Source organism: Natrix helvetica (assembly GCF_964273705.1).
Source record: "Natrix helvetica genome assembly, chromosome: 2".
In the NCBI taxonomy this organism is placed as follows: domain Eukaryota; kingdom Metazoa; phylum Chordata; class Lepidosauria; order Squamata; family Natricidae; genus Natrix; species Natrix helvetica.
In genome coordinates, this window is record NC_138552.1 from 296,453,433 (window position 1) to 296,479,578 (window position 26,146).

The 26,146-nt window shown below is 49.2% G+C and overlaps 1 protein-coding gene across 1 annotated transcript in view; it reads right to left on the reverse strand.

Moving 5' to 3' along the window:
• EFCAB5 (EF-hand calcium binding domain 5) overlaps positions 1-26,146 on the reverse strand; it is a 53,104-nt gene that overhangs the window by 16,949 nt on the left and 10,009 nt on the right. The window contains exons 2-10 of the mRNA XM_081940450.1: positions 18,402-18,962; positions 17,020-17,247; positions 12,167-12,182; positions 11,403-11,466; positions 8,366-8,436; positions 6,482-6,637; positions 4,995-5,094; positions 3,014-3,796; positions 2,537-2,594 (exon numbers count right to left, since the gene is read on the reverse strand). Of these exons, the coding sequence (XP_081796576.1) occupies positions 2,537-2,594; positions 3,014-3,796; positions 4,995-5,094; positions 6,482-6,637; positions 8,366-8,436; positions 11,403-11,466; positions 12,167-12,182; positions 17,020-17,247; positions 18,402-18,952 (2,027 nt within the window). The 5' untranslated portion in view covers positions 18,953-18,962. The remainder of the gene's footprint in view (positions 1-2,536; positions 2,595-3,013; positions 3,797-4,994; positions 5,095-6,481; positions 6,638-8,365; positions 8,437-11,402; positions 11,467-12,166; positions 12,183-17,019; positions 17,248-18,401; positions 18,963-26,146) is intronic.

The following is a 26,146-nucleotide window of genomic DNA, read 5'->3' on the forward strand; positions in this document are numbered from 1 at the left end:
GGAAAATATGGTTTTACCGTCCCAAATCCAAGTTTTTAAAGCTTTGGACACCAACTCTATTAATTTTAGAAAGTTGCGATTATGGATGACCAGTAGAGGGAGCCCCAGAACGCATTTGAGGATAACTCCGGAAACCTGTTTATATATTCAATAATCTGCATCAGAATTTTTTCCTTGACAAAACTGGGGCTAAATAGGGGCTCCAGTATTAAAGCTGTTCTTTGTCTGCTGCCTGGTCTAGCTAAACGTTCTGCTCCGAATTTAATCCAGGAGATGCTTTCTTAAAAACTAAACTGTTTGGACATCCCTGAGCTAACCTTCTCTTCTGGACATGCTTTAAGATGGGTGGACTTCCACTCCCAGAATCCCCCAGCCAGCCTGCTTTAAGAGGGGTGGGCTTCCACTCCCAGAATCCCCCAGCCAGCATGCTTTAAGAGGGGAGGACTTCTACTCCCAGAATTCCCCAGCCAGCATGCTTTAAGAGGGGTGGACTTCCACTCCCAGAATCCCCCAGCCAGCCTGCTTTAAGAGGGGAGGACTTCCACTCCCAGAATCCCCCAGCCAGTGTGCTTTAAGAGGGGAGGACTTCCACTCCCAGAATCCCCCAGCCAGCATGCTTTAAGAGGGATGGACTTCCCCTCCCAGAATCCCCCAGCCATCATGCTTTAAGAGGGATGGACTTCCACTCCCAGAATCCCCCAGCCAGTGTGCTTTAAGAGGGGAGGACTTCCACTCCCAGAATCCCCCAGCCAGCCTGCTTTAAGAGGGGAGGACTTCCACTCCCAGAATCCCCCAGCCAGTGTGCTTTAAGAGGGGAGGACTTCCACTCCCAGAATCCCCCAGCCAGCCTGCTTTAAGAGGGGAGGACTTCCACTCCCAGAATCCCCCAGCCAGCCTGCTTTAAGAGGGGAGGACTTCCACTCCCAGAATCCCCCAGCCAGCCTGCTTTAAGAGGGGAGGACTTCCACTCCCAGAATCCCCCAGCCAGCCTGCTTTAAGAGGGGAGGACTTCCACTCCCAGAATCCCCCAGCAAGCATGCTTTAAAGAGGGATGGACTTCCACTCCCAGAATCCCCCAGCCAGCATGCTTTAAGAGGGGCAATCTTTAATTCCCATTAGTGTTGGCTGGGGACTTCTGGGAGTTGAAGTCCACCCATCTTAAAGCAGCCACAGTTGAGAAAGACTGATTACCAGGTTTGAAAGGAGACCCACCATCTCCATCCAACCTAGGAGATGATGGGAGTGGGACTTAGATGGCTTCTTCTTGAGAAGATCAACAAAGGGGTGAACATTTGCCAGAGGTTCCATTTAATAGGGAGAAGATTTCAACGAGAGGAGAAATAAAAAACCATCACCCCTAACTGGTTCCACCTACAAGCCACTGGAAACTAGGTGGGAGCCAGATATGATAAGACCGGGACGATGGAAGAACTTTGAAGTCCACCCATCTTAAATACCTTTAAAGAGAGGGATTATACGCAATAGGCTTGCTGGCATATAGGTGGGGATGAACCTGTGAGGAAGGAGACTTCATGGATGAAGTAGGTGACCTTCTGAGATCTTTCTTTCCAAAGTCCAACTCTAGCGGGAGACCCTACATGATTTCTGAACGATGGCAGTCCAGTCTCTTCTTGGAAGCCTCCAGTGATGAAGCTCCCACAACTTCCTATGGCAACTTTTGTTCCATGGGTGGATTGTTCTGTCAGAAAATTCCTCTTTATTTCCAGGTTGAATCTCTCCTTGGTCAGTTTCCATCCATTCTTCCTTCTCTGGCCTTCAGGGGCCTTGGAAAATAGCTTGATCCCCTTCCTCCTCTCTGTGGCAACCACTCAAATATTGGAAGATGCTCTCCTGTCTCCCCTGGTCCTTCTCTTCCCTAGACTAGCCAGGCCCAGTTCCTGCAACTGTTCATTGTATGTTTTAGCCTCCAGTCCCCTCATCATCCTGGTTGCTCTTCTCTGCACTCTTTCCAGAGTCTCCCCATCTTTTTACAGTGTGGTGACCAACTGCTAGAAGGTCATAAAATTGGACAGAGAAAGTTGCTCTCCTAGAAGTCATCATAGGGCTGGAAGGGACCTTGGAGGTCTTCTAATCCTACCTCTTGTCCAAGGAAGGAGAACAAGTCAAGCTATTCTCCAAGGCACCTGAGGGCAGAACAAGAAGCAATGGGTGGAAACTAATCAAGGAGAGAAGCAACTTAGAACTGAGGAGAAATTCCCTGACAGTGAGAACAATTAATCAGTGGAACAGAAGTTGCCTCCAGAAGTTGTGAATGCCCCAACACTGGAAGTCTTTAAGAAGATGTCGGATCGCCATTTGTCTGAAGTGGTGCAGGGTCTCCTGCTTGAGCAGGGGGTTGGACTAGAAGACCTCAAAGATCCCTCCCAACTGTATTGTATTGCATCCCGAGCAAATGGCTGTCCATTCTTGAAGACCTCAAGTGACGGAGCAGCCACAGTTCTGGGAAGCAACCTGTTCCATGGATCAATTGTTGTCTGTTAATCCTAGTCTCTTCGACTGGCCACCATTGTCACACCCAGGGGGCCAGGGGAGGTCTCCGCAGTTAACCACAAAGTGTGAATTCCCCAAAGCCCCTGAAGGCAGGACAAGAAGCAATGGAAGGTTACTAACCAAGGAGAGACGGATGGAAACTGATCAAGGAGAGAAGCAACCTAGAATTAGGGAGAAATTTCCTAACAGTGAGAACAATTAACCGGTGGAACGACTTGCCACCAGAAGTGGAGGCTTTCAAGACGACACTGGGCAGTCATTCGTCTGGACCTCCAAGCTGCCTTCCAACTCTGTTATTCTGTTACTCTGTGGAAGGGCGTGCCTTCAGACGTTATGGGTGCTCCAACCCTGGAGGGTTTTTGGATAACCATCTGAAATGATAGAGGGCCTCCTCCTTGAGCAGGGGGTTGGGCTAGAAGACCTCCAAGGTCCCTTCCAACACTGTTCTTCTGTTAATTAACAAAGCCAACAATGGTGTGGAGGGGGAAAAAACATGCCATACTTGTAACCACAGTTCCTGGTGGTTGACCTCTTCCTGCAGCAGGCTGGGCCTTGGGGACGGATGGTCTTTGGCCATCTGGTTTTGCTTTCTCTTCTGGCTTTTCCTGTCCAGCTGCCCCCTCTGCCTCCATTCCAGGTTCGGTTATTCCTTCTGGCTTTTCCTGCACCCCCGTCTCTTCTGCAGCAAGGTCCTTCTCCACCGACGGAGATTTTGGGGCGGCCTCTTCCTCGCCGTTCAAGATCTTCTGCATTCGGACTGCAATCTGGGAGCGGGAAATGAGGACATCCTCTTCCGGCTTGAGTTCCTCAGCCGCTTCTTCTCCTGCCAAAATGTCCTGGAGGGGTGCGACCGGATGGTCGTCTGGAGAAGCTTCTTCACCAGCGGGCCTCTCCACCTCTTCGAAGGTGGTTTCTTCTGGGGTGGCTTCAGGAAGAGCTCCTTGGGATTCCAGCTCAACATCTGGCATTTCTGCTTGAGGTTCTTCTGCCTGGTCTTGGGTGGTCGTTGTAGGAAGGTCTTTAGCCCCTGCTTCTGGAGGACTGACCAGCTGCTCCAGCTCCAACCCAGCTTCTTCTAGCGCATTGGCCGCTGGTTGTCCGTTGGTGCCAAGGGCTACTTTCTCATCGGAAAGTATGTCTGCCAGGACCCTGTTGAGGAAGGCGGCTTCCTCGGATAATGTCCGCTCAGGGCTGGGCACTTCCTCCGGGGTCTCCTCTTCATCGTCACGTTCCAGGTCACCCCAAAACTCCAGGAGGTCTATGTCATCCAGTTCAACGATTGGCCCTAAAGCAGAGGAAGCAGAGGGAACGTCTTCAAATCGGTTTTCAGAGACAGAAGTTCTGAAGGTTACATGTAGACCAGGGGTGTCCAAACTTGGGAACTTTAAGACTTGTGGACTTCAACTCCCAGAATTCCCCAGCCTGGGAGTTGAAGTCCACAAGTCTTAAAGTTCCCAAGTTTGGACACCCCTGATGTAGACGGAGTGAAACCAGGGTCACCAGCAGTGACTGGGAGAGGCATCTTGGAGTCTTAGTGGATAACCAGATAAATAGGAGACAGCTGTGTGCTGCGGCAGCCAAAAAAGCCAATGCAATCCTAAGTTGCATGAACAGAGGAATACAATCAAGATCAAGGGAGGTACTACTACCCCTCTATAAAGCCTTAGTAAGACTAGAATACTGCATCTAGTTTTAGTCACCACACCATAAAAAAGAGACTCTAGAAAGAGTGCAGAGAAGAGCAACCAGGATGATAATAATTAATAATAATTTAATAATTTATTAAATTTCTAGACCGCCCCCTCTCCCCAGAGGGACTCGGGGCGGTGTACAGGAATAAATTTAAAACATACAAACAATCATACACATAAATAAAAATCAGATTAAACAACCCCTGTACAATTTATAAAAATTAAAAAACAAACCTTAAAACCAATCTTAAAAAATTTAGAAATAGGACTGAGGTGGGATAGGTGGAATTAGGCCAAGCCGGCTAGCTGGAATAGGTGGGTTTTAAGTTTCTGATGAGGGGACTGGAGGCTCAAACATCCGATGAACGGTTGCAGGAACTGGGCCTGGCTAGTCAAGGGAAGAGAAGGACCAGGGGAGACAGGAGAGCAGTCTTCCAATATCTCAGGGGCTGCCCCAAAGAAGAGGGAGTCAAGCTATTCTCCAAAGCACCTGAAGGCCAGAGAAGGAACAATGGATGGAAACTGACCAAGGAGAGATTCAACCTGGAAATAAGGAGGAATTTTCTGACAGTGAGAACAATCAACCCATGGAAGAGAAGTTGCCTTCGGAAGTTGTGGGAGCTTCATCCCTGGAGGCTTTCAAGAAGAGACTGGACTGCCATCGGTCAGAGATGGTGTAGCATCTTCTGCTTGAGCAGCAGGTTGGACTAGATGACTTCCAAGGTCCCTTCCAACTCTGTTAATCTGTTAATTGTGTGCCAATTTGGCTTGGTCAACCCTGATTCTGCTTACATTTTTTGGGGTTGCGATAAGTCTCCTTGGCAAGGTCTGAACTGTCGTGGTAGAACTTCTGCAGAACTGACAAGACCTTCATCCTGTCCAAGAGTCCAAGCTGGAAGAAGAAGAGAAGAGACACCATCAAGAGTAAGTCAACGTTTCATGAGTTTGTTGCACCCCCAGTAGCATCAAACCATCATGGGAGATCCTAGGAATCCCAGGGAAAATCCAGCTGTTCTACGAAGGAGGTAAGTTGCGAACCAGGAAGTGTGAAAATTGTCCATGACCGTACAGGGCGCAAAACAAAAATGGCTACACACAGGAAATGCTCTCCTTTAAACCCACATTTGGCTTGGATTTTGTTAAGATGTTGATGAAGAATTGTGGTAGTACAGTGATTATAGTGGCATAAAGTAAAGCTTCCCCTCGCACGTCTGTGCTAGTCGTTCCCGACTCTAGGGGGCGGTGCTCATCTCCGTTTCAAAGCCGAAGAGCCAGCGCTTTCCGAAGATGCCTCCCTGGTCGTGTGGCCGGCAGGACTCAAAGCCAAAGGCACCCGGAACGCTGTTCCCTTCCCACCAAAGGTTGCTCCTATTTTTCTCCTTGCATGTTTTAAGTGCTTTCGAACTGCTAGGTTGGCAGAAGCTGGGACAAGGAACAGGAGCTCACTCTGTTACACGGCCCTTGGGATTCAAATCATCAAGCTGCCGACCTTTCTGACCGACAAGCTCAGCATCTTAGCCACTGAGTTACCACGTTCCTGATAGATAGATAGATAGATAGATAGATAGATAGATAGATAGATAGATGGATGGATGGATGGATGGATGGATGGATGGATAGATGGAGAGAGATGATAGATAGATAGATAGATAGATAGATAGATAGATAGATAGATAGATAGATAGATAGATAGATAGATAGATAGATAGATAGATAGATGTTCCCCTTGCACATATGTGCTAGTCGTTCCTGACACTAGGGGCGGTGCTCATCTCTGTTTCAAAGCCGAAGAGCCAGCGCTGTCCAAAGACGTCTCCGTGGTCATGTGGCCGGCATAATTCAATGCCGAAGGCGCACGGAACACTGTTCCCCTTCCCACCAAAGGTGGTTCCTATTTGTCTACTTGAATTTGTTACACGCTTTCGAACTTCTAGGTTGGCAGAAGCTGGGACAAGTCACGGGAGCTCACTCCGTTACATGGCGCTAGGGATTCGAACCGCCAACCTTTCTGATCAACAAGCTCAGTGTCTTAGCCCCTGAGCCACCACGTCCCCTGTGAGTGGCATATTGCAGGCTGAAACTGCCCGCAATACCTGGGGAGTTTTAGGTTTGCAACATCTGGCAAGGGTCTGCTTGGAGAATATGGACTTAGCAGAACAGAGCTGGAAGGGACCTTGAAGGTCTTCTAGTCCAGCCCCCTGCTCAAGCAGGAGATTGGGGGCGGGGGGGGGCGAGATCCTTGCTTGTACCAAAGGAGGAGAAAGACTCCTTGGCTGTACCTTCCCATATTCACAATCGAGGAACAGCTGGACAAACATCTGCCTCCAGATGTCATGACGGATGGTGTTGCGGGCATCGTGAGAACATTGGAGCAGGTGCTTCAGCAGCTCCTGGAACAGGTCGCTGGGGAGGTTTTTGATGTAAGAAAGGAGATACTGGGGAGAGAGGGAAAATGGGAAAACATATATATATATTCCATTTTGTTCCTCTGTTAATTCACTCTCTTTCCTGGTTTTCCATTTCCACTGCTAGATTCATATTCTCCCGAACGATTCAGGATGCCACATGCAGGCAGTCCTCGACTTACGACCGCAACGGGGATCTGAGTTTCTACTGCTATATGAGGCAGCTGTCACAAATCCTCCACCCACCAACTGTACAGCCTTTTTTTGCCAGGATTTGCCAGGAGAGGAGAGGAGAAAAGAGGAGGGAGGGGGAAGGAAGGAAGGAAGGAAGGAAGGAAGGAAGGAAGGAAGGAAGGAAGGAAGGAAGGAAGGAAGGAAGGAAGAAAGGGGAAAGGAAAGAGTAGGGAAAGGAGGAAGATGGGAAATGGACAAAGATAAGAGGGAGGGTCAGAGGAAGGAAGGATGAAAGGAGAAGGAAGGAGGGGAGGAAGGAAAGAAAGAAAGAAAGAAAGAAAGAAGAGGGAAGGAAGGAAAGAAGGAAGGAAGGAAAGAAGAATGGAGAGGAGGAGAAAGGAAGGATGGAAAGAAGATGAGAAGTTATGAAAGAAAGAAAGAGAGAGAGAGAGGAAGAAAGAAAGAAAGAAAAGAAGAAAGAAAGAAGAGGGAAGGAAAGATGGAAGGAAGGAAGGAAAGAAAGAAGAATGGAGAAGAGGGAGGAAGGAAGGAAAGAAGAATGGAGAGGAGGAGAAAGGAAGGAAGATGAGAAGTTATGAAAGAAAGAGAGAGAGAGAGAGAGAGGAAGAAAGAAAGAAAGAAAAGAAGAAAGAAAGAAGAGGGAAGGAAAGATGGAAGGAAGGAAGGAAAGAAAGAAAGAAGAATGGAGAAGAGGGAGGAAGGAAGGAAGGAAAGAAGGATGGAAGGAAGGAAGATGAGAAGGAAGAAAGAGAGAGAGAGAAAAAGAAAAAAAGAGGGAAGGAAAGATGGAAGGAAGGAACAAAAGAAAGAAGAGGGAGAAGAGGGAGGAAGGAAAGGATGGAAGGAAGGAAGATGAGAAGGAAGGAAGGAAAGAAAGAAAGAGAAAGAAAGAAGGAAAGAAAGAAGTGGGAGGAAAGATGGAAGGAAGAAATGAAAGAAAGAAGAATGGAGAAGAGGGAGGAAGGAAGGAAAGAAGGATGGAAGGAAGGAAGATGAGAAGGAAGGAAAGAAAGAAAGAGAAAGAAAGAAAGAAAGAAAGAAAGAAAGAAAGAAGAGGGAAGGAAGGAAAGAAAGAAGAATGGAGAAGAGGGAGGAAGGAAGGAAAGAAGGATGGAAGGAAGGAAGATGAGAAGGAAGGAAAGAAAGAAAGAAGAATGGAGGGAAGGAAGGAAGTCTGAAGAACTGAAGAAGCTTCTTGGATGAGAAGCGAAACACTTTCAAAGAATAAACCCAAGAAAGTAGAGCTGCCTTTTGCAAGGAACACATGACTTCCATGGCAGGAAAGGAATCGGGAGTGTCCATGGCAGTGGGGGGGGTCAAGAAAGTCAAGAAAGCAAAAATACAAGGGGGGGGGAGAGGACTTTGAAGGGGCAATTGTGGCTGATATCTTAAAATCTCCCCATAGATGATCCTGCAAGAAGGAACTATATAACAAAGAGTTTTATCTAGGCATTTCCCATTTCTGTATCGTCTATGATTCTTTGCAGGGGGGGGGGGTCCCAAGCCCACCATCCCTCCGGGTCAGGGGGAGGGGAAGCTACTCCTCCTCCCCCTCCTCCTCACCTCTGTGAATTCCTCCTGGTTCACCTTCAGGTCCAGCGTGGCCACAGCTTCCAGGGGCCGGGCGTAGAGCTCTGCACGGAGGAGAAAGAAGTTGCCGTCGGGGGGGGGGGGGGGGCAGGGAAAGCCTGGGCAGGGAGGGGGGTTTGAGGACCCTCATGGGGGAGAGGGGTGAGGGGGGGGGTGGACCCCACAGGGCACGCCTAAGGCAAAAGGAACCCTCAGGGCTATTTGGTTGTGTCTCTGAGTCGGGGGGGGGGTCCTCAACTGGGGTGTTGTTTGCTGCTTTGTCAACAATATTGAGGCATTGTCATTGTTTGCCGCTTGTTGCTCTAGAGTTTAGAGAAAGAAAGAAAGAAAGAAAGAAAGAAAGAAAGAAAGAAAGAAAGAAAGAAAGAAAGAAAGAAAGAAAGACAGATAGACAGACAAAAAGGCAGACAGACAGAAAGAAAGACAAAGACAGAAAGACAGACAGACCAGCTGATAGACAAACAGACAGACCAAAAGAGAGAAAGAAAGAAAGAAAGAAAGAAAGAAAGAAAGAAAGAAAGAAAGAAAGAAAGAAAGACAAATAGAGAGAGAAAGACAGAGAGAAAGAAAGACAGAGAGACAGACAGAAAGACAGACAGACCAACAGATAGACAGACAGACAGACATACAGAGAAAGAAAGAAAGAAAGAAAGAAAGAAAGAAAGAAAGAAAGAAAGAAAGAAAGAAGGAAAGACCAAGAGAGACAGACAAATAGAAAGACAGAGAAAGAAAGACAGAGAGACAGACAGAAAGACAGACAGACCAACAGATAGACAGACAGACAGGCAGGCACAGAAAGAAAGAAAGAAAGAAAGAAAGAAAGAAAGAAAGAAAGAAAGAAAGAAAGAAAGAAAGAAAGAAAGAAAGAAAGAAAGAAAGAAAGAAAGAAAGAAAGAAAGAAAGAAAGAAAGAAAGAAAGAAAGAAAGACTGACCAACAGACAGACAGACAGACCAACAGAAAGAGGGAGAGAAAGAAAGAAAGAAAGACCAATAGATAGACAGACAGACAAACAGATAGACAGATACCAGTAAAGGAGAATATTTGGAGCTCAGGGTTGAACTGGGGGGTCCTTGAGGGGGGGGGTGTCTCTGAGCTGTGTGCTTTTCTTGCAGACATTTCATGACCCAACTAGACAACACAACATCATCAGTGCTAGAAGGGAGTGGGGTTTCTGGAAAGGAGGAGGAGGAGGAGGAGGAGGAGGAGGAGGAGGAGGAGGAGGAGGAGGAGGAAGACTGGGGGGTCCTTGGTGGTCTCTGAGCTGGGTGCTTTTCTTGCAGACATTTCATGACCCAGCTAGGTAACATCATCAGTGCTAGAGGGGAGTGTGGGGTTTGTTCCCTGGGTATATACTAGTGGCTTGCCCTGTCAGTGTAGGTAGAAGGTGTCTTTGGGGGTTCCTTGTTTCGGCTGTGATTTCCTGTTCGATTGTTTGTCTGAGTTGGGGGGTTCCTTGATCAGCGTGTTGTATCCTGTCCGATGATTGCTCTCGTTTTAACCTTGGTGCTTATCCAGGGGTTGGCATCCGGGCCAAGGAAGACTAGCTGATGACCCTTTGGGCACCAGAACAGGAGGGTCCAAAGCCTGGGATACAACATGGAGTAAGAGCTCCATTTTGCATTCTCCACCAGGTCACCGCTGATGGGCAGATTCCCAAGACGGCAAGGCGAAGTGGGAAGGATGGTTTGTCTCCCGTTATCTTTTCAAGACGGGGAGAGGGATGGAGCGAGGACGGATTACGCCTTTGGCATCTAGGTCAACACGGCCTCCTAATCCTACTCCCAGGGTGGGTGGGAGCTGATCCCACACAGCTGGAAGCTCCCAGAGGGAGGAGGGAGGGAAGGGAAGGGAGATTAAGAACACAAGAATTGGGAGCAGAGAAGACGGGATCCTAGGGCCCAGTCAAATAGTTGTCCGGTCTGTTTTTGAAAACCTCCAGTGATGGGAGAAGATGGGATTTTGTAGCCAAAACAAAATACTTTTTCCTGGGAACCAAGGACTTTCTCACACGTGGCTGGAGAGAGGAGGAGAGAAGTTACCCGGCAACTGGAAGACACGGTGATTGGACCATGGGACTGATTGTTTGGGGAAGGGAAAAAAACTGTTACTCTTAATTACTGTATTTTTCAGAGTATAAGACGCACCCCCCCCCTTAAAAGAGGCTGAAAATTTGGGTGCGTCATATACACTGAATGTCGCCCCACCCACCCACCTGGCCCCCACCCTTTGGCCTCTGCCTCCCTGCAATTTACCTCCTTGCAGCAAAGGGGGAAAATGGGGCTTGCAGAGGCTGCAATGGGCTTTAGCAATCCCTGCAGCCTGAAACAGCTGATGATCGGGAGGCGCTTAAACTGAAAGTGAAACTTGCTGTTGGCTCCAGGTGGCAAATTGCTGGGAGGCAGAGGCAGATTTTTTTTTCTTGTGCTAATCAGGCTGTTGGCTGTTTGCTGCAAGGAGGTAAGTCAATAACTATAAATGCCTATAGAATGTTCAAATCATCAGACTTATTTTTAAAGGCTGCTTTATTATTGTTCTAGGCAGCTGATCAAAATGAAGCAGCTTTTTAAAACAAACGCTCGATCTGAAGAGGCCCAGTGCTATTGTATCTTCTTTTAAATAGCAGAGAGTTTACTTACTTCCAGAAACCCACCTCAATTTTAACAGCATCTGTACAAGTATAGTCTGAAATGTAACCCTACAAACAGTGTATATTGTCTGTGCTGTTTGCTGTTTGCTGCAAGGAGGCAAATTGCTGGGAGGCAGAGGCAGATTTTTTCCCCTTGGTTTCCTCCCCAAAAGCTAGGGGCGTCTTATACTTCGGAGCGTCTTATACTCCGAAAAATACGGGCAGGTGAAAGCTGCGGGAATATTCAGATTCGGTTTTCAGCAGCTTGTGCCAATATGATACGTCCAATAAACCAGTCCTTTGAGGAATCCGCCTGCCTCGCTATTTATGGTGGGCGTCTCACTCCGAGCCCTGACACTGGGACAGGGAGGTGTGTTTTTACCTGTGTCCTTGAACTGGGGCCTTTTCCTGATGACCTCCAAGAAGGACTTCAGGGCACTTTGGACCTGGAAACGGAAAGACAGTTCCTGAAGGGTTGACCCACAAACGCTTGGCCTCCATTCTAAGGGTGCAGGGGGTTGAGATGGAGATGCCCTAAGCCAGAACATCCAGAGGTCCACCACCAGGCCTGAGGAGAGGGGGGGGTGTAGCTGGTACATTGTTCCGGGGCCCATGGAGCTCAAAAGGGGCGCATGAGCACCGTAGGGCTACTCTTCCGGTTTTGAGTGCTACTGCACATGTGGAGACCAGCTGGCTGGCGCACCGGAGCCCAGGAGACCCAACGGGCAGGGGCTCCATGCGCCTGGACAGATGGCTCTGTGTGTCATTTCCGGCACGTGTGCCATAGTTTCGCCGTCACGGCTCTATACTGATGGCTGCTAAAGCAAGGGTCATGGCACACACCCTTGAAAGTCAATCAGGAAGACTGCAATTGTGGGGAGGGGTCTGTCTGGCAAGAACAAAAGATGCCTCTCAACAGGAAATATGCAGGTGTAAAGCTTGTAGCCATCCTGGGTAGTTAGGCCACTTGCAGACGTCAGCTAAAAGTTAGGAATAGAGAAGGCCTGCAGCAAATGAAATGCGCATTCGATAACTCCCGGGGCATTCATTGGCCAAGGCTTAAGAAAAGGGACAGCTAGAGACCAATAGAACAAATGGTAGAATTATGACTGAAATGTTCATTAGATGATATTTCTGTTATCTCACCTTGTTCCGCCTTCTCCTTTAGTGGCAATGCATAGAGCTCACTTAATCAATACAATACAATAGCAGAGTTGGAAGGGACCTTGGAGGTCTTCTAGTCCAACCCCCTGCCTAGGCAGGAAACCCTATAACTGGGATGGCAAACCTATGGCACGCGTGTCACAGGTGGCACACGGAGGCATTTGTCAGGGCACGCAAGGCGCTGCCCTGTCAGCTGGCCAGCCGCATGCGCATGCTGGCCAGCTGAGTTCACACTTTTTTAAAGCCATTTTCCGCCCTCCCCAGGCTCCAGAAGCTTTATAGGAGCCTGGGGAGGGCGAAAAGAGCCTCCCCTGCCCCCCCCAGAGACCCTCCGGAGGCTTCATGAGTTCCCTGAAGCCTCCGGAGTGCAAAAAAACGGCCCTATGGGCAAACTGGACATTCAGGAACAGACTTCCGGTTTGCTCAAAGTGTCCTTTTAAGTGCTCCGGAGGCTTCAGGGAAGCCCCCTGAAGGTCCCTGAAGCCTCCGGAGGGCCTACGGGGTGGGGGGGAGGCTCTTTTCGCCCTCCCCAGGCTCCTATAAAGCTTCTGGAGCCTGGGGAAGGTGAAAAAAGCATGCAAAAAATGAGGGGGGGGGAGCGACTGTAGTGTGTGCATGTGCACTGGGGGTTCACGCATTGCATTATGGGTGTGGCACACCCGCACATGCCCCCCCTCGCTCCCGCCACTTATGGTACGCGAGCCAAAAAAGGTTCGCCATCGCTGCCCTATACCGTTCCAGACAAATGGCTATCCAACATCTTCTTAAAGACTTCCAGTGTTGGGGCATTCACAACTTCTGGAGGCAACTTCTGTTCCACTGATTAATTGTTCTCACTGTCAGGAAGTTTCTCCTCAGCTCTAAGTTGCTTCTCTCCTTGATTAGTTTCCATCCATTGTCCTTCCTTCCTTCCTTCCTTCCATCCTTCCTTCCTTTGCTGTTCCACTGATTAATTGTTCTCACTGTCAGGAAATTTCTCCTCAGTTCTAAGTTGCTTCTCTCCTTGATTAGTTTCCACCCATTGCTTCTTGTTCTGCCCTCAGGCGCTTTGGAGAATAGTTTGACTCCCTCTTCCTTTGTCCTTGGTTTTTCCTGGCCTTCTGACCGGGAGCCCTTTTCCTTGGAGTTCCCCAATAAAAAGCAATCAGAAAACCTGCCCCTCGTGTCTGGCGTCCATCATTGGCTTCAGCCCCAGGCCCAGACCCAAATTGGGGACAACAATCCTTTGTGTGTATAACACAAATGCCGTTACATCTCAACTATAATAACTGTTGTGAACCTGTAATCAATCTAGTATTACATTCATAGCTTCTGTGTATCATTTCATTATTGTTTATATACAAATGGGTATTGTTGTTTTTGTTATCTTTTGGGGAAGTACCTGTCCTCTTTCTAATATATTTGCAAGTACGTTTGAATGTAATTAATCAATGTACACTTATGACATCATTGATTTATGTGTCCAGGTGTAGGTGAGGGAGGGGCATATTCATCGTCCTCTCGGTGGCCCTGTCCACCATGCCCAGGGACCAGCAAGTACTCAATATGGTCTAGTGCCTTATTTATGTGATTACTGGTAGCCTTCGACTTACGACCACAATTTATGTGGCTAAGGGATAAAAAATGTTAAGCAGGTTGTGCCCCGTTTTACAACCTTTCTTGCCACCATTGTCAAGTGAACCACTGCAGTCACACGGCTGCTAAGTGAATCAGGCTTCCCCATTGACTGGGCTTGTCGGACGGTCGCAAAAGGGGATCACGGGACCCCTTGCAATTGTCATAACTAGGAGTCAGTTGCCAAGCGTCGCAAGCGTGAAAAAATGGTCGTGTCATTTTTTTTCCAGTGCCGTTGTAACTTCAAACGGTCACTAAATGAATGGTTCTAAGGACACAACTCCGATTGTCAGAAATGTAGCTAGTCCTCAAGTTACGACCAGAAAGGAGCCTGCCCATCATGGTCGTAACTGGTGAGGGTTATCATTCTGTTGTCAAACCATGTGGCCAAGCCGATTTTGCAGGCCCTTTTGCAGAGGCCATAAAGTGAACATCACGGTTATTAAATGAACCAACAGTTTGCTATGGAGACGAAGTCACGCCGTCCGCACCAGAAAGGAAGTTGGTCCTCTGTTTAAATGCAGCCGTTTGCCCTGTCGGCGTTACTGGGGGCATGGTTTTCTCTTCCGTTGTCCCTTGATGATGGGAGTAAGTAATTAGGGATCTAGTTAATGAAGGAACTTTAGCTGTGTAGTCCTTAATGCTTCCTGAGCTTGGTGGTTTTCTGGCAGACGTTTCATGACCCAGCTAGGGAACATCATCAATGCTAGAAGGGAGTGGGGTTTGCAGGGAGGAGGAGGGGAGGGGAGGGGAGGGGAGGGGAGGGGAGGAGCAAGAGAAGAAAGAGGAGGAGGAGGAGGACTGGGGGGTCCTTGGGGCTCTCTGAGCTGGGCTGTTTTCTTGCAGATCTTTCAGGACCCAACTAGGGAACAACATCATCAGTGCTAGAAGGGAGAGGGGTTTGTGGAGAGGAGGAGGAGGAGGAGGAAGTGAAGGAGGAGGAGGAAGAAGGAGAAGAGGAGAAGGTAGGAGGAAGGGGAGGAGGAACTGTGGGGTCCTTGGTGCTTTCTGAGCTGGGCTGTTTTCTTGCAGACCTTTCATGACCCAGCTAGGGAACAACATCATCAGGGCTAGAAGGAAGAGGGGTTTGCAGGGAGGAGGAGGAGGAAGAGGAGAAGGAAAGGGGAAGTGAAGTGGTCCTTGGTGCTCTCTGAGCTGGTTTTCTTCCAGACCTTTCATGACCCAACTAGGGAACATCATCAGTACTAGAAGGGAGAGGGGTTTGTGTGGGGGAGGAAGAGGGAGAGGAGGAGAAGGTAGGAGGAAGGGGAGGAGGACTGTGGGGTCCTTATTGCTTTCTGAGCTGGGCTGTTTTCTTGAAGACCTTTCATGACCCAGCTGGGGAACAACATCATCAGTGCTAGAAGGAAGGTGGGGGCTTGCTCCCTGTTTATATACAGTGGCTCTGGGTGAGAATGCTCATGGCCATTCCTTGACTAGGCTGTTGTCTATTGTTAGCTTGATTTGTCTGAGTTGACTGGGGTGTCCTTTGCGCCTTCATTCTTGGTCTAGTCCAGGGATGGCAAATCTTTTCGGCACCGAGTGGCCAAACCAGAATGTACCTCCATGTGTGTCCATGCGTGCGTGCCAGAGTTCCTGAAACCTGAAGACCAGTGTGAAAATGCCTCTTTTCTGGCCATTTTTCTGGCCGTTTTCCGGGGCTCTGGGCTTGTGAAGACCAGATGGCCAATGCATTGGAAACCAGGAAAGCAGCTGGTGAGGGCACATGTGCCCACAGAGAGGGCTTCCATGCCACCTCTGGCACGCCTGCCATAGGTTCGCCATCACGGGTCTAGTACAATACAACACAGTACCATAGCAGAGTTGGAAGGGACCTCGGAGGTCTTCTAGTCCAACCCCCTGCCTAGGCAGGACACCCTCTACCGTTCCAGACAAATGGCTACCCAACATAGTCTTAACCTTGGGGTTAATATCTGGGTGTCGATTGTTGCCCAAGGTATTTCTCTTTCCCTTTTGGGAGTTTCGATGTTCTCTTTGGAGTGGTGGGTAGATGTCATTTATCTTCAGGTGCCTGTGGATGGCGGAGACGTCTAGTGTTTTGGCCTTGGTTTGATTTAGGTCACAGATGGCGAACCTTTTTTTGCTATCGCACACACGCGCGTGCCCACCCCCATGATTTAATACCCCCTGCACATGCACACGTGACGCCACCACCTGCCTTGCGCACAGGTGCAGGGCTTTCTTGGGGGCCTCCCCCGCCCTTCCAGAAGCCCTCCGGAGGCCAAAAATGACCTCTTTTCTGACTTCCGGTGGACTCAGTACGTCCGTTTTTCGCCCTCCCCAGCCCACAGAGGCTTTCTAAGAGCCTGGGGAGGACACAAAACGGCCCAACACGCAAAGTGGAAGTTCGGGAATAGACCTCCAGGTTGCCCGTTGGGCCATTTTTCTCCCTCCGGAGGCTTGAGGGCGAAAAACGGCCGAAGATCAGTTGGCCAGCGGGTGCATGTGCGCTGGAGTTGATAGGGCAACGCCTTGCACGCCCTCAGAAATGGCTGCGCATGCCATCTGTGACACGCGTGCCATAGGCTCCCCCTCCTGGGTTTAGGTCGTTCACAGTTTGCAATTTTCCAATTCAAACCATGGGGAAATTAAGGGATTTTTCCTAATTAATGAGGTTCCATGGCCCAGGATTCACTTTTATTGATTTTGTGTCCTTTGATTAACATTATTAACAAAGAAAAGTTAGTACAAGCGAGCTCATTTATACCGTTTCACAGAAGGGATTTTGCGACATATCAAGAATGCCTTCCTTCCTTCTTGTTATAGGAGGGGTCCCCGCACCCCTCCCTCCTCCCCCGTGCCGTTATAGGTAGTCCTTGACTTACAACAGTTCATTTAGTGACCGTTCAAAGTTACAACTACGGCACTGAAAAAAGTGTCTCGGGACTGTTTTTTCATTCTTATGATCATTGCAGCACGCCCCCCCCCCCCGGGCACATGATCAAAATTCAGACGCTTGGCAAGTGGTTCATATTTATGACGGTCGCAGTGTCCCGTGTGTGTGTGTGTCATGTGACGTCCTGCCCTCGGACAAGCCGAGTCAATGGGGAAGCCGATTCACTTAACAATCAGGTTACTAACTTAACAGTATCCTAGGCGACGTATCCTCCTTGCTGACCCAAAAGCTCTCGAGATGCCTTCAAACAAGATCTGGCTAGTGCAGGGAGGAGAAAGGAGAGGAGCCAGCCTTCGGTTACTACTCGGGAGTAAATGTGTGGGGAAGGTTTTTGCCAGCCAGCTGTGGGGGTCCCGGTTCGTTTGCCCCAGTTACCAGCGCCAGCGGGAGCTGTCCGGTGCCATCCAGGGTCCATTCGTGGAACTGCACCGCTAAGGCCTGCTCGCGCAGTTGGTTGACTTGGGCTTTGATGTTCTCCACGCCCTCCCTATGACGGCGCTTTTCTTCCACCAGGTTCTTCATCTCTGCGAGTCTGCAGGACACGAGGGAGACATCATGGGTCAGATGGGGGTTCTTAGACGTCAGGAGGACTCAAATCACAGAATAGGATAGGATACGACAGGACAGGACAGAATAACAATAAGAATAGAATAGAATAAAATAGAATAGAATAGGTATTGGAATAAATAGAGAATAGAATAGCAATAAGAATAGAATAGAATGGAATAGAATAGAATAAAGTAGAATAGATATTGGAATAAGTAGAGAATAAGGAATAGAATAGAATACAGAATAGAATAGAAATAATAGAATAGAATGGAATAGAATAGAATAGAATAGATATTGGAATAAATAGAGAATAAGGAATAGAATACAGAATAGAATTCTTTACTGGCCAAGTATAATTGGACATACAAGAAATGTGTCTTGGTGCATATGCTCTCAGTGTACATAAAGAAAAATAAAATATAATACATTCATCAAGAACCATAAGATACAATACAGTTGCCCCCCCCCCCCATCCTCCTCTTCCTTCTCGCTTCTAGCACTGACAATGTTACCTAATCAGGTAATGAAATGTCTGCAAGAAAACCACCAAGCCCAAACACCAGGGATCCCACAATCACATTCCTCCTCCTCCTCCTCCTCCACCACCATCACCATCACCACTACCACCTCCTTCCTAGCACTGCTGATGTTACCTACTTGGGTCATGAAATGTCTGCAAGGAATGCACCAAGCTCAGAGAGCACCAAGGACCCCACAGTCCTCCCCCCTCCTCCTCCTTTTTGCACACCACATTCCCTTCTAGCACTGGTGATATTACCTAGTTTGGTCATGAAACTGCAAGAAAACAGCCAAGCTCAGAGAGCACCAAGGACCCCACAGTCGTCGTCGTTGTATTCCTCCTCCTCCTCCTCCTCCTCCTCCTCCTCCTCCTCCTCCTCCTCCTCCTCCTCCTCCTCTTCTTCTTCTTCTTCCTCTCCTCCTCCTTTTTGCATACCTCCCTCCCTTCTAGCACTGCTGATGTTACCTAGTTGGGTCATGAAACGTCTGCCAGAAATCCACCAAGCACCAAGAGAGCCCCAAGTGCCTCCACCGTCCAACCCCGGGCTACAAATATCCTCTCCTTATTAGCAACCCTACTTTTCCGTCTGAACCCCCTTCCTTCGTGGCCCCACTCACTTATGCATCGTTGTGTCGGGCACACGCGTCTTCAGCTGGTCCGTGATGGCCTTCAGCCCTCGGACGTAGGGGTTGGGCCTGGCAGTCAGATGGTAGGCAGGGTTATGCCTCATCAGGTATTCGCCCAGGAAGATCATCGGGTCAAATGGGCAGGGCTGGGACTCCTTGGGCTCCAGCGCCTGCTTCCGTTCCGCCACCTTCAGCAGCGTCTCCACGGCGGGCACCAAGGTGGGCAGCAGCTTATCCAGAAGGTAGGCTCGGGTTTCCAGTGTCATGGACTCGGTGTTGAACCAATCCTGGGACAGACTGTCCGGCGGCTCTTCCTTCTCCATCTTCTTCTGCTGCAGCGTTTTCTTCTGCAGTTTCTCCATCTTGATGCCCTGAAGATGCAGCGCTCGCGGCTGGACGCCCTCCTGGAAGACGGCCTTCCACTTAGCGTCCACCGCCGGAGTCACAGAGCAAAGGGCCACCCCCGAATTTGGCTTTTCCACGGGGAGGTCGTTGCCATGGTTGATTTCGGAACCGTTTTCCCAGTCTGGGTCTGCGGCCATGTTTGGGTCTCTGCGAGGGGAAGAGGAAAAAGAAGGATTATATCGGATTCCGACAGTTCTGAAATGACGCAGCTGTCCAAAAAAAAAAAGCCAACGCAATCCTAAGCTGCATTAACAGAGGGAGACAATTGAGATCAAGGGAAGTGCTAATACCACTCTATAAAACCTTAGTAAGGCCACACCTGGAGTACTGCATCCAGTTTTGGTCACCACACTATAAAAAAGTTGTTGAGACTCTGGAAAGAGTGCAGAGAAGAGCAACTAAGAGGATTTTAGGGGACTGGAGGCTCAAACATCCGATGAACGGTTGCAGGAACTGGGCCTGGCTAGTCTAGGGAAGAGAAGGACCAGCGGACACAGGAGAGCAGTCTTCCAATATTTGAGGGGCTGCCCCAAAGAACAGGGGGTCAAGCTATTTGGTCATTACACTATAAAAAAGACGTGGAGACTCTAGAAAGAGTGCAAGGAAGAGCAACCAGGATGATGAGGGGACTGGAGGCTCAAACACACAAAGGACGGTTGCAGGAACTGGGCCTGGCTAGTCTAGGGAAGAGAAGGACCAGGGGAGACAGGAGAGCATCTTCCAATATTTGAGTGGTTACCACAGAGAGGAACTCTGCACTATGATGTGGCCCAAGGGCCAATCGATCCATTCAATCAATCAATAAATGTCGTGGCGACCAAAACCGGATGCAATATCCCAAGGGTGCCCTTATAAAAGGGGAGTAATCCTTCACAGATGCTGCCTGAGGTTCAATGACCACCTTCGACCTGCAAAACGCCTCTGAATCCTCGCTCTGACGTCTCTCCTTTCTGCAAAAATCTCAGCAAAATCTTCAGTCTTACCATGGTTGTTAAGAAATGCCATGTCTTTGCAGAGGCTTACCTGTTGGGACAGATCTGATGTGAAAACGCCTGAGAATTTATGACGGGGGTGGGGGTGGGGGGCTGTCTAATTTTAGCTGCCCGCAATCTTGCACGGACTTCCAGCGCGTCCCCCTCCCTCCCTCCTTCCCTTGGGCAGAATCTGGGCGTGTAAATGTTTGAGGTTGCTAAGCGACAGTGGGTGGAGTGGGAGGGGGGAGCAATCCATCTTCGGGGGGGGGGGGGCTGGGAAAGGTTGGCTCCCATCGTGGCTCCATCTGGGGGTTGTGGGAACCAAGACAGAACGAGAGGGGTGGATGGGGTGAGAGGGAAGCCCCACCATTCACAGTCAGGGAGTCTTGGACCTTCTCCAAGGAAGCTTCTGCTTCAGACTCAGCAAAGGACAAGGAAACCCAGGGTGGAAAACAGATCAGCTGCTGAGCAAACCGCTTGGTCGTTCCTTTGTCCCAACGGAGCTTGGAGGGCACAATCTATGGTTGCAAGTCTTGGGTAGGAGCCATCGTGACGGTGCTCACCAGGGTTCCTATCCAATCCTTGTAAAGCAGGGCTAGCTGTGTAGCGGGGGAGAGCAACGGGCATCATTTGCATATTATTCACATCCATTGTGACTAGGGTTGCATGAAGGGTCCATGGATGAGGCCTTGGTAAAAGTCACCCTTGGAATATTTGCATTCAGTTCTGGTCGCCACGATGTAAAAAAGATGTTGGGACTCTAGAAAGAGTGCAGAGAAGAGCAAGAAAGAGGATTAGGGGACTGGAGGCTAAAACATATCTAGACTGTATTTGTATATATGAAAACCAATACAATACAATAGCAGAGTTGGAAGGGACCTTGGAGGTCTTCTAGTCCAACCCCCTGCCTAGGCAGGAAACCCTATACCGTTCCAGACAAATGGCTATCCAACATCTTCTTAAAGACTTCCAGTGTTGGGGCATTCACAACTTCTGGAGGCAACTTCTGTTCCACTGATTAATTGTTCTCACTGTCAGAAAGTTTCTCCTTAGTTCTAGGTTGCTTCTCTCCTGGATTAGTTTCCACCCATTGCTTCTTGTATGAAGAACGGTTGCAGGAACTGGGTATGTCTAGTTGAATGAAAAGAAGGACTAGGGGAGACAGGATAGCAGTCTTCCAATATCTCAGGGGTTGCCACAAAGAAGAGGGAGTCAAACTATTCTCCAAGGCACCTGAGGGCAGAACAAGAAGCAATGGGTGGAAACTAATCAAGGAGAGAAGCAACTTAGAACTGAGGATAAACTTCCTGAATAGAATAGAACAGAACACGGAAAGAACAGTCACCACGATGTAGAAAAGATGTGGAGACTCTAGAAAGAGTGCAGAGAAGAGCAAGAAAGAGGATTAAGGGACTGGAGACTAAAACATATGAAGAACGGTTGCAGGAACTGGGTATGTGTAGCTTAATAGAAAGAAGGACCAGGGGAGACATGATAGCAGTCTTCCAGTATCTCAGGGGTTGCCACAAAGAAGAGGGAGTCAAGCTATTCTCCAAAGCACCTGAGGGTAGAACAAGAAGCAATGGGTGGAAACTAATCAAGGAGAGAAGCAACTTAGAACTGAGGAGAAATTTCCTGACAGTTAGAACAATTAACCAGTGGAACAGAAGTTGTGAATGCCCCAACACTGTAAGTCTTTAAGAAGATGCTGGATAGCTATTTGTCAGAAATGGTACAGAGTCTTCTGCTTGAGCAGGGGTTGAACTAGAAGGCCTCAAAGATCCCTTCCAAATCTGTTATTCTATTATTCTATGGATAGATGGATGGGAAGGAGGGAGGGAGGAAGGAAGGAATATGGATGGAAACCAATTAAGGAGAGAAGCAACCTGAAACTAAGGAGAAACTTCCAAACAGCAGAGATAAATAAACAGTGGAAGTGCTTGCCACTAGAAGTTGTGGGTGCTCCATCACTGGAGATTTTCACAAATAGACCAAGCAAACGTTTGTCCAGAATGGTTTAGGATCTCCTTCTTCAGCAGGGGGTTGGACTAGAAGACCTCAAAGATCCCTTCCAGCTGTTATGACATAATTGTCACTTGTTCTCCCCAGGCATCTGTGGCTGGTGGTTTATTTATGAAGAGCGAGCTTAGAAATCGGGGCCACTTTTTAGGCATTCAGGTAGGATTATAAAATGCAACAAGAAAAGAAGAACAGAGAAATGAGAAGAAGCCATTGCAGCTAAAATAAGAGTAATCCAGCGTAATCCCCAAATTTGCCAGATGAATCGAGCAAGAGTATTAACAAGCAACCTTTTCCAAGCAGGATAACAGAATATTTCGAGAGAGAGGCTAAATTTAGGGACTCCTTCAGCAGAAATTGAAGTAGGGGCTGTTAGATATTAGCATATATCGTGGCAAGTCTCCCCTCTGGTCCGCGGCTACAGCGGGAAACAGGTATCGTTCTGATTGGTCGAGGGGCGTACCCGATCCCTATAAAAGGGGAACCCTTCGACCACAGAGCAAGCTGGATCACTACTTCTATTAATAAAGAGCTGATAAGTCACTTCGTGTCCGCAGTCTGTCCTCCCGCTGCCCAGATCTAACATTGGCGACGAAGGTGGGATCGAGAGGCAGATAGGACGAAGAACGCTACCTCCAGAATCTCCGGATTTGATCCAGCCCAGGAATTCGGCAGAAATTCCGGCAGCCATCTCAGATCACCGCAGCGCGGCAAATTCAAACAGAGAAGATGGCGATGCATGCTCCCCCCGCTCCTTTCGACCCAGCAAACGACGAATGGGAAGCCTTCATGATTCGTTTCGAGTGTTTCCTCGAAGCGAACGAATACACGGGGATCACCGACGCGAGGAAGAAAAACATCTTCCTCGGCTACTGCGGAAAGGAAGTCTTCAATACGGCCAGAGACCTCACCGCGCCTACTCCAATACAGGCAGTATCGTGGACGGCGTTGCAACAGGCCCTGCAAACTCATTACGCGCCAAAACCTTCCCGCCATGTCTGCCGCAAGGAATTCAACACGAGGAACCAGAAGGCGGGAGAATCCATAAATCAATATGTTGCAGCCCTACGAAAAGCAGCAACTCACTGCGAGTTCAGGGATCTGGACGAGCACATCTTAGCGCAGCTCATCTGTGGGTTAAGAGACATTTCACTACAAAAGAAGCTGTTGGCAAACCCGAATTTAACCCTACAGATAGCGCTAAACGAAGCAAGAGCGTCAGAGTCAGCGGAGAAATCATCGGTGACCATACAACAAGGGGCCAACGTAAACCAGCCAGCACCAAGACAAACCAGAGTACACTACGAGGACACAAGCCCCGACTACGAGAATCCCGAGTTCGAGGACAGTCACATGATGCAGAGCAGTCACTTGAGGCCCTGGGGGGAGACCCGGATCCCGTTTGCCGCCCTGCGCAATTTGCGGAGGGAATCACCCCAGGTCTACTTGTAGGTTCAGGAACATTGTTTGTTCGCACTGCAACAAACTTGGGCACATCGCACGAGTGTGCCGGAGCGGAGTCCCTGCCTCATGGCAGCCACCCATGTACCGCCAACAGAAGCCCAACCCAGGGGCTTGGCGAAATCAGAAAGGGCGCCCAGAGAGAAATCCACAAGTGTTTACCCAGAGAGAAAATTCCCAAAGAGCTGAGCGAGCGTATCCCCAGAGAGATTACTCACAAGGAGCTGAAAGAGCGTTCTATCAAGACGCTCAACGAGAGTATTTTCAGGATGTAGACAGTGAGATAGAGTTGACCCAGAGAGAGGAGTTGCGAACGTATCTCACCACAATACATCAGGTCCGCCCTAAGCGGCCAAAAAGGCTGAGAGTCACAGTCCTCTTGGAGGGCTCACCTTGCGAGCTAGAAGTTGACACAGGATCGACCCTGACGATTATTTCATGGGCATCCATGAAACAGGCTATCCCTAGCCTCAGAAAGAGCCAACTACGCGCTCCAGACGTCCTGCTACGAGACTACCAGGGGAACCAAGTCCCCATCGTGGGCCAAGGCACATTCCAAATCCGTTTCAAGGACATCGAAGCCCAGCTGCCCGTGACCATCGCCAGCGCGCCATTACAGAACCTTCTGGGGCTTGATTGGTTTGAAGCCCTGGGGTTAGAAGTCACCGGAATCAACGCCGTGAGAAACAGCAGCGCTGAACAGATTTTTAAGGAGTTCGAGGATGTGTTCAGCCCCGGTCTTGGTAAGTATGTGGGTAAACCAATATCATTCAATTTAGACCCCAAAGTGGCGCCAATCCGACTTAAACCGAGACGAGTGCCTTTTGCACTCCGCCCAAAAATAGATAAGGAAATAGATAAGTTAGTGGAGCAAGGAATCCTTGAGCCGGTGGATCACGCGCGCTGGGAAACACCTATCGTGACCCCAGTCAAACCAGACGGATCAGTCCGCATCTGCGCGGACTATAAATGTACAATTAATGTCGCGCTACAACAGAGCGCATATCCTGTGCCTGTAGTACAGCACTTATTGCACTTGTTGGGGCCAGGAAAGGTATTTGCTAAATTAGACATGGCACAAGCTTACCAGCAACTGCCAGTGGATAGCGCCACAGCGGAGGCCCAAACTATAGTGACGCATAGAGGAGCATTCAAATGCAACCAGCTACAATTCGGCGTGAGCATTGCCCCAGGATTGTTCCAGAGCGTCATGGAACGACTTTTGCAAGGGATACCGGGAGTCGTCCCCTATTTTGACGACATCTTGGTGTCCGCTGCAAATGAGGAGCAATTAAATAAAAGAGTCAGAACTGTTTTGGCCAGAATCAGAGAAAAGGGTCTCCGCCTAAAAAAGGAAAAATGCCAAATTAACGTGCCTAGCGTAGAATTCCTGAGTTATAGAATCGATGGTCAGGGAATACACCCCACTTCAAAGAAAATTAAGGCGATCCAGGACGCCCCCACACCACGAAATCAGACCGAATTACAGGCCTTCCTCGGACTACTTAACTTCTACAGCGTTTTTCTGAGGCAGAAGGCGACCGTTGCTGAGCCACTACACCGTCTACTCCAGAGGAACGCACCATGGAAATGGGGACGATCCGAAGCTGCAGCTTTCGCCGGGGTAAAGCGCCTGCTCACCACTGACTCACTGCTTGTCCAATACAGCCAGACCCTACTGCTGGTATTGACCTGCGACGCATCACCCTTCGGAGTTGGAGCAGTCCTCAGCCATAGGATGCCCGACGGAAAAGAAGCGCCCATCGCCTTCTACTCCAGGACTCTTTCATCGGCCGAAAGGAATTACAGCCAAATGGACAGGGAAGCGCTGGCTGCTGTAGCTGGAGTAAAACGTTTCCACGAATACCTCTACGGCCGCGATTTTGAGCTAATTACAGATCACAAACCGTTGTTGGGACTTTTGGCGGGAAACCGCCCCACTCCGGTCTCCCTTTCTCCACGCATGACCAGGTGGACTGTTTTCCTGGCTGCGTACTCATACAAATTGATTCATCGACCGGGCTCCACCCTCGGAAACGCAGACGCACTCAGCCGTTGCCCATTACCTGACATTCTGCCAGACCCCACTCCAGAAGTACCGGTATTGCTCATTGACTGTTTGGACTCTGGACCGGTTTCTTCATACGACGTTGCAAGGTTCTCCTCTAAAGACAATTTAATAAAGCAAGTTCAAACTTGGGTTTGGAGGGGGTGGCCGAAGGGAAACGTGGGCCCGGAATTCAAAGTGTTTTGGTCAAAACGGGACGAACTCTCAGTGTTGCAAGGTTGTTTATTGTGGGGGGATCGAGTTGTTATTCCGTATGCGTTACGTAGGAATGTATTAGATGCTTTACATGTGGGTCATCCGGGGATTGTTAGGATGAAGGCGTTAGCAAGAAGTTACGTTTGGTGGCCAAACATGGACAAAGAAATAGAGGAGTGGGTGGCCACTTGCGACCCATGCCAGGAATCGAGACCAGCACCCCCGGAAGCGCCCGCCACAGAATGGGAGAAACCTAAAGCACCCTGGTCGCGAATACACATCGACTTCGCAGGGCCATTCCAAGGTCAGACTTTCCTTACAGTTGTGGATGCATACTCAAAATAGCTAGAAGTAGTCCTAATGACTTCAACCACGGCAGAGGCAGTCATTAAGGTTCTATGGCGACTTTTCGCCACCCATGGCCTGCCCGACCTCCTGGTCTCCGATAACGGGCCCCAGTTCACGGCCATGCAATTTGAGACATATCTAGCAGGTCAGGGAATTCGGCACGCCCTCGTCGCGCCATTCCATCCGGCATAAAATGGACAGGCGGAGAGAATGGTACGATTCGCAAAAGAGGCCCTCGCTAGGATGGGTCCAGGTGATTGGCAAAC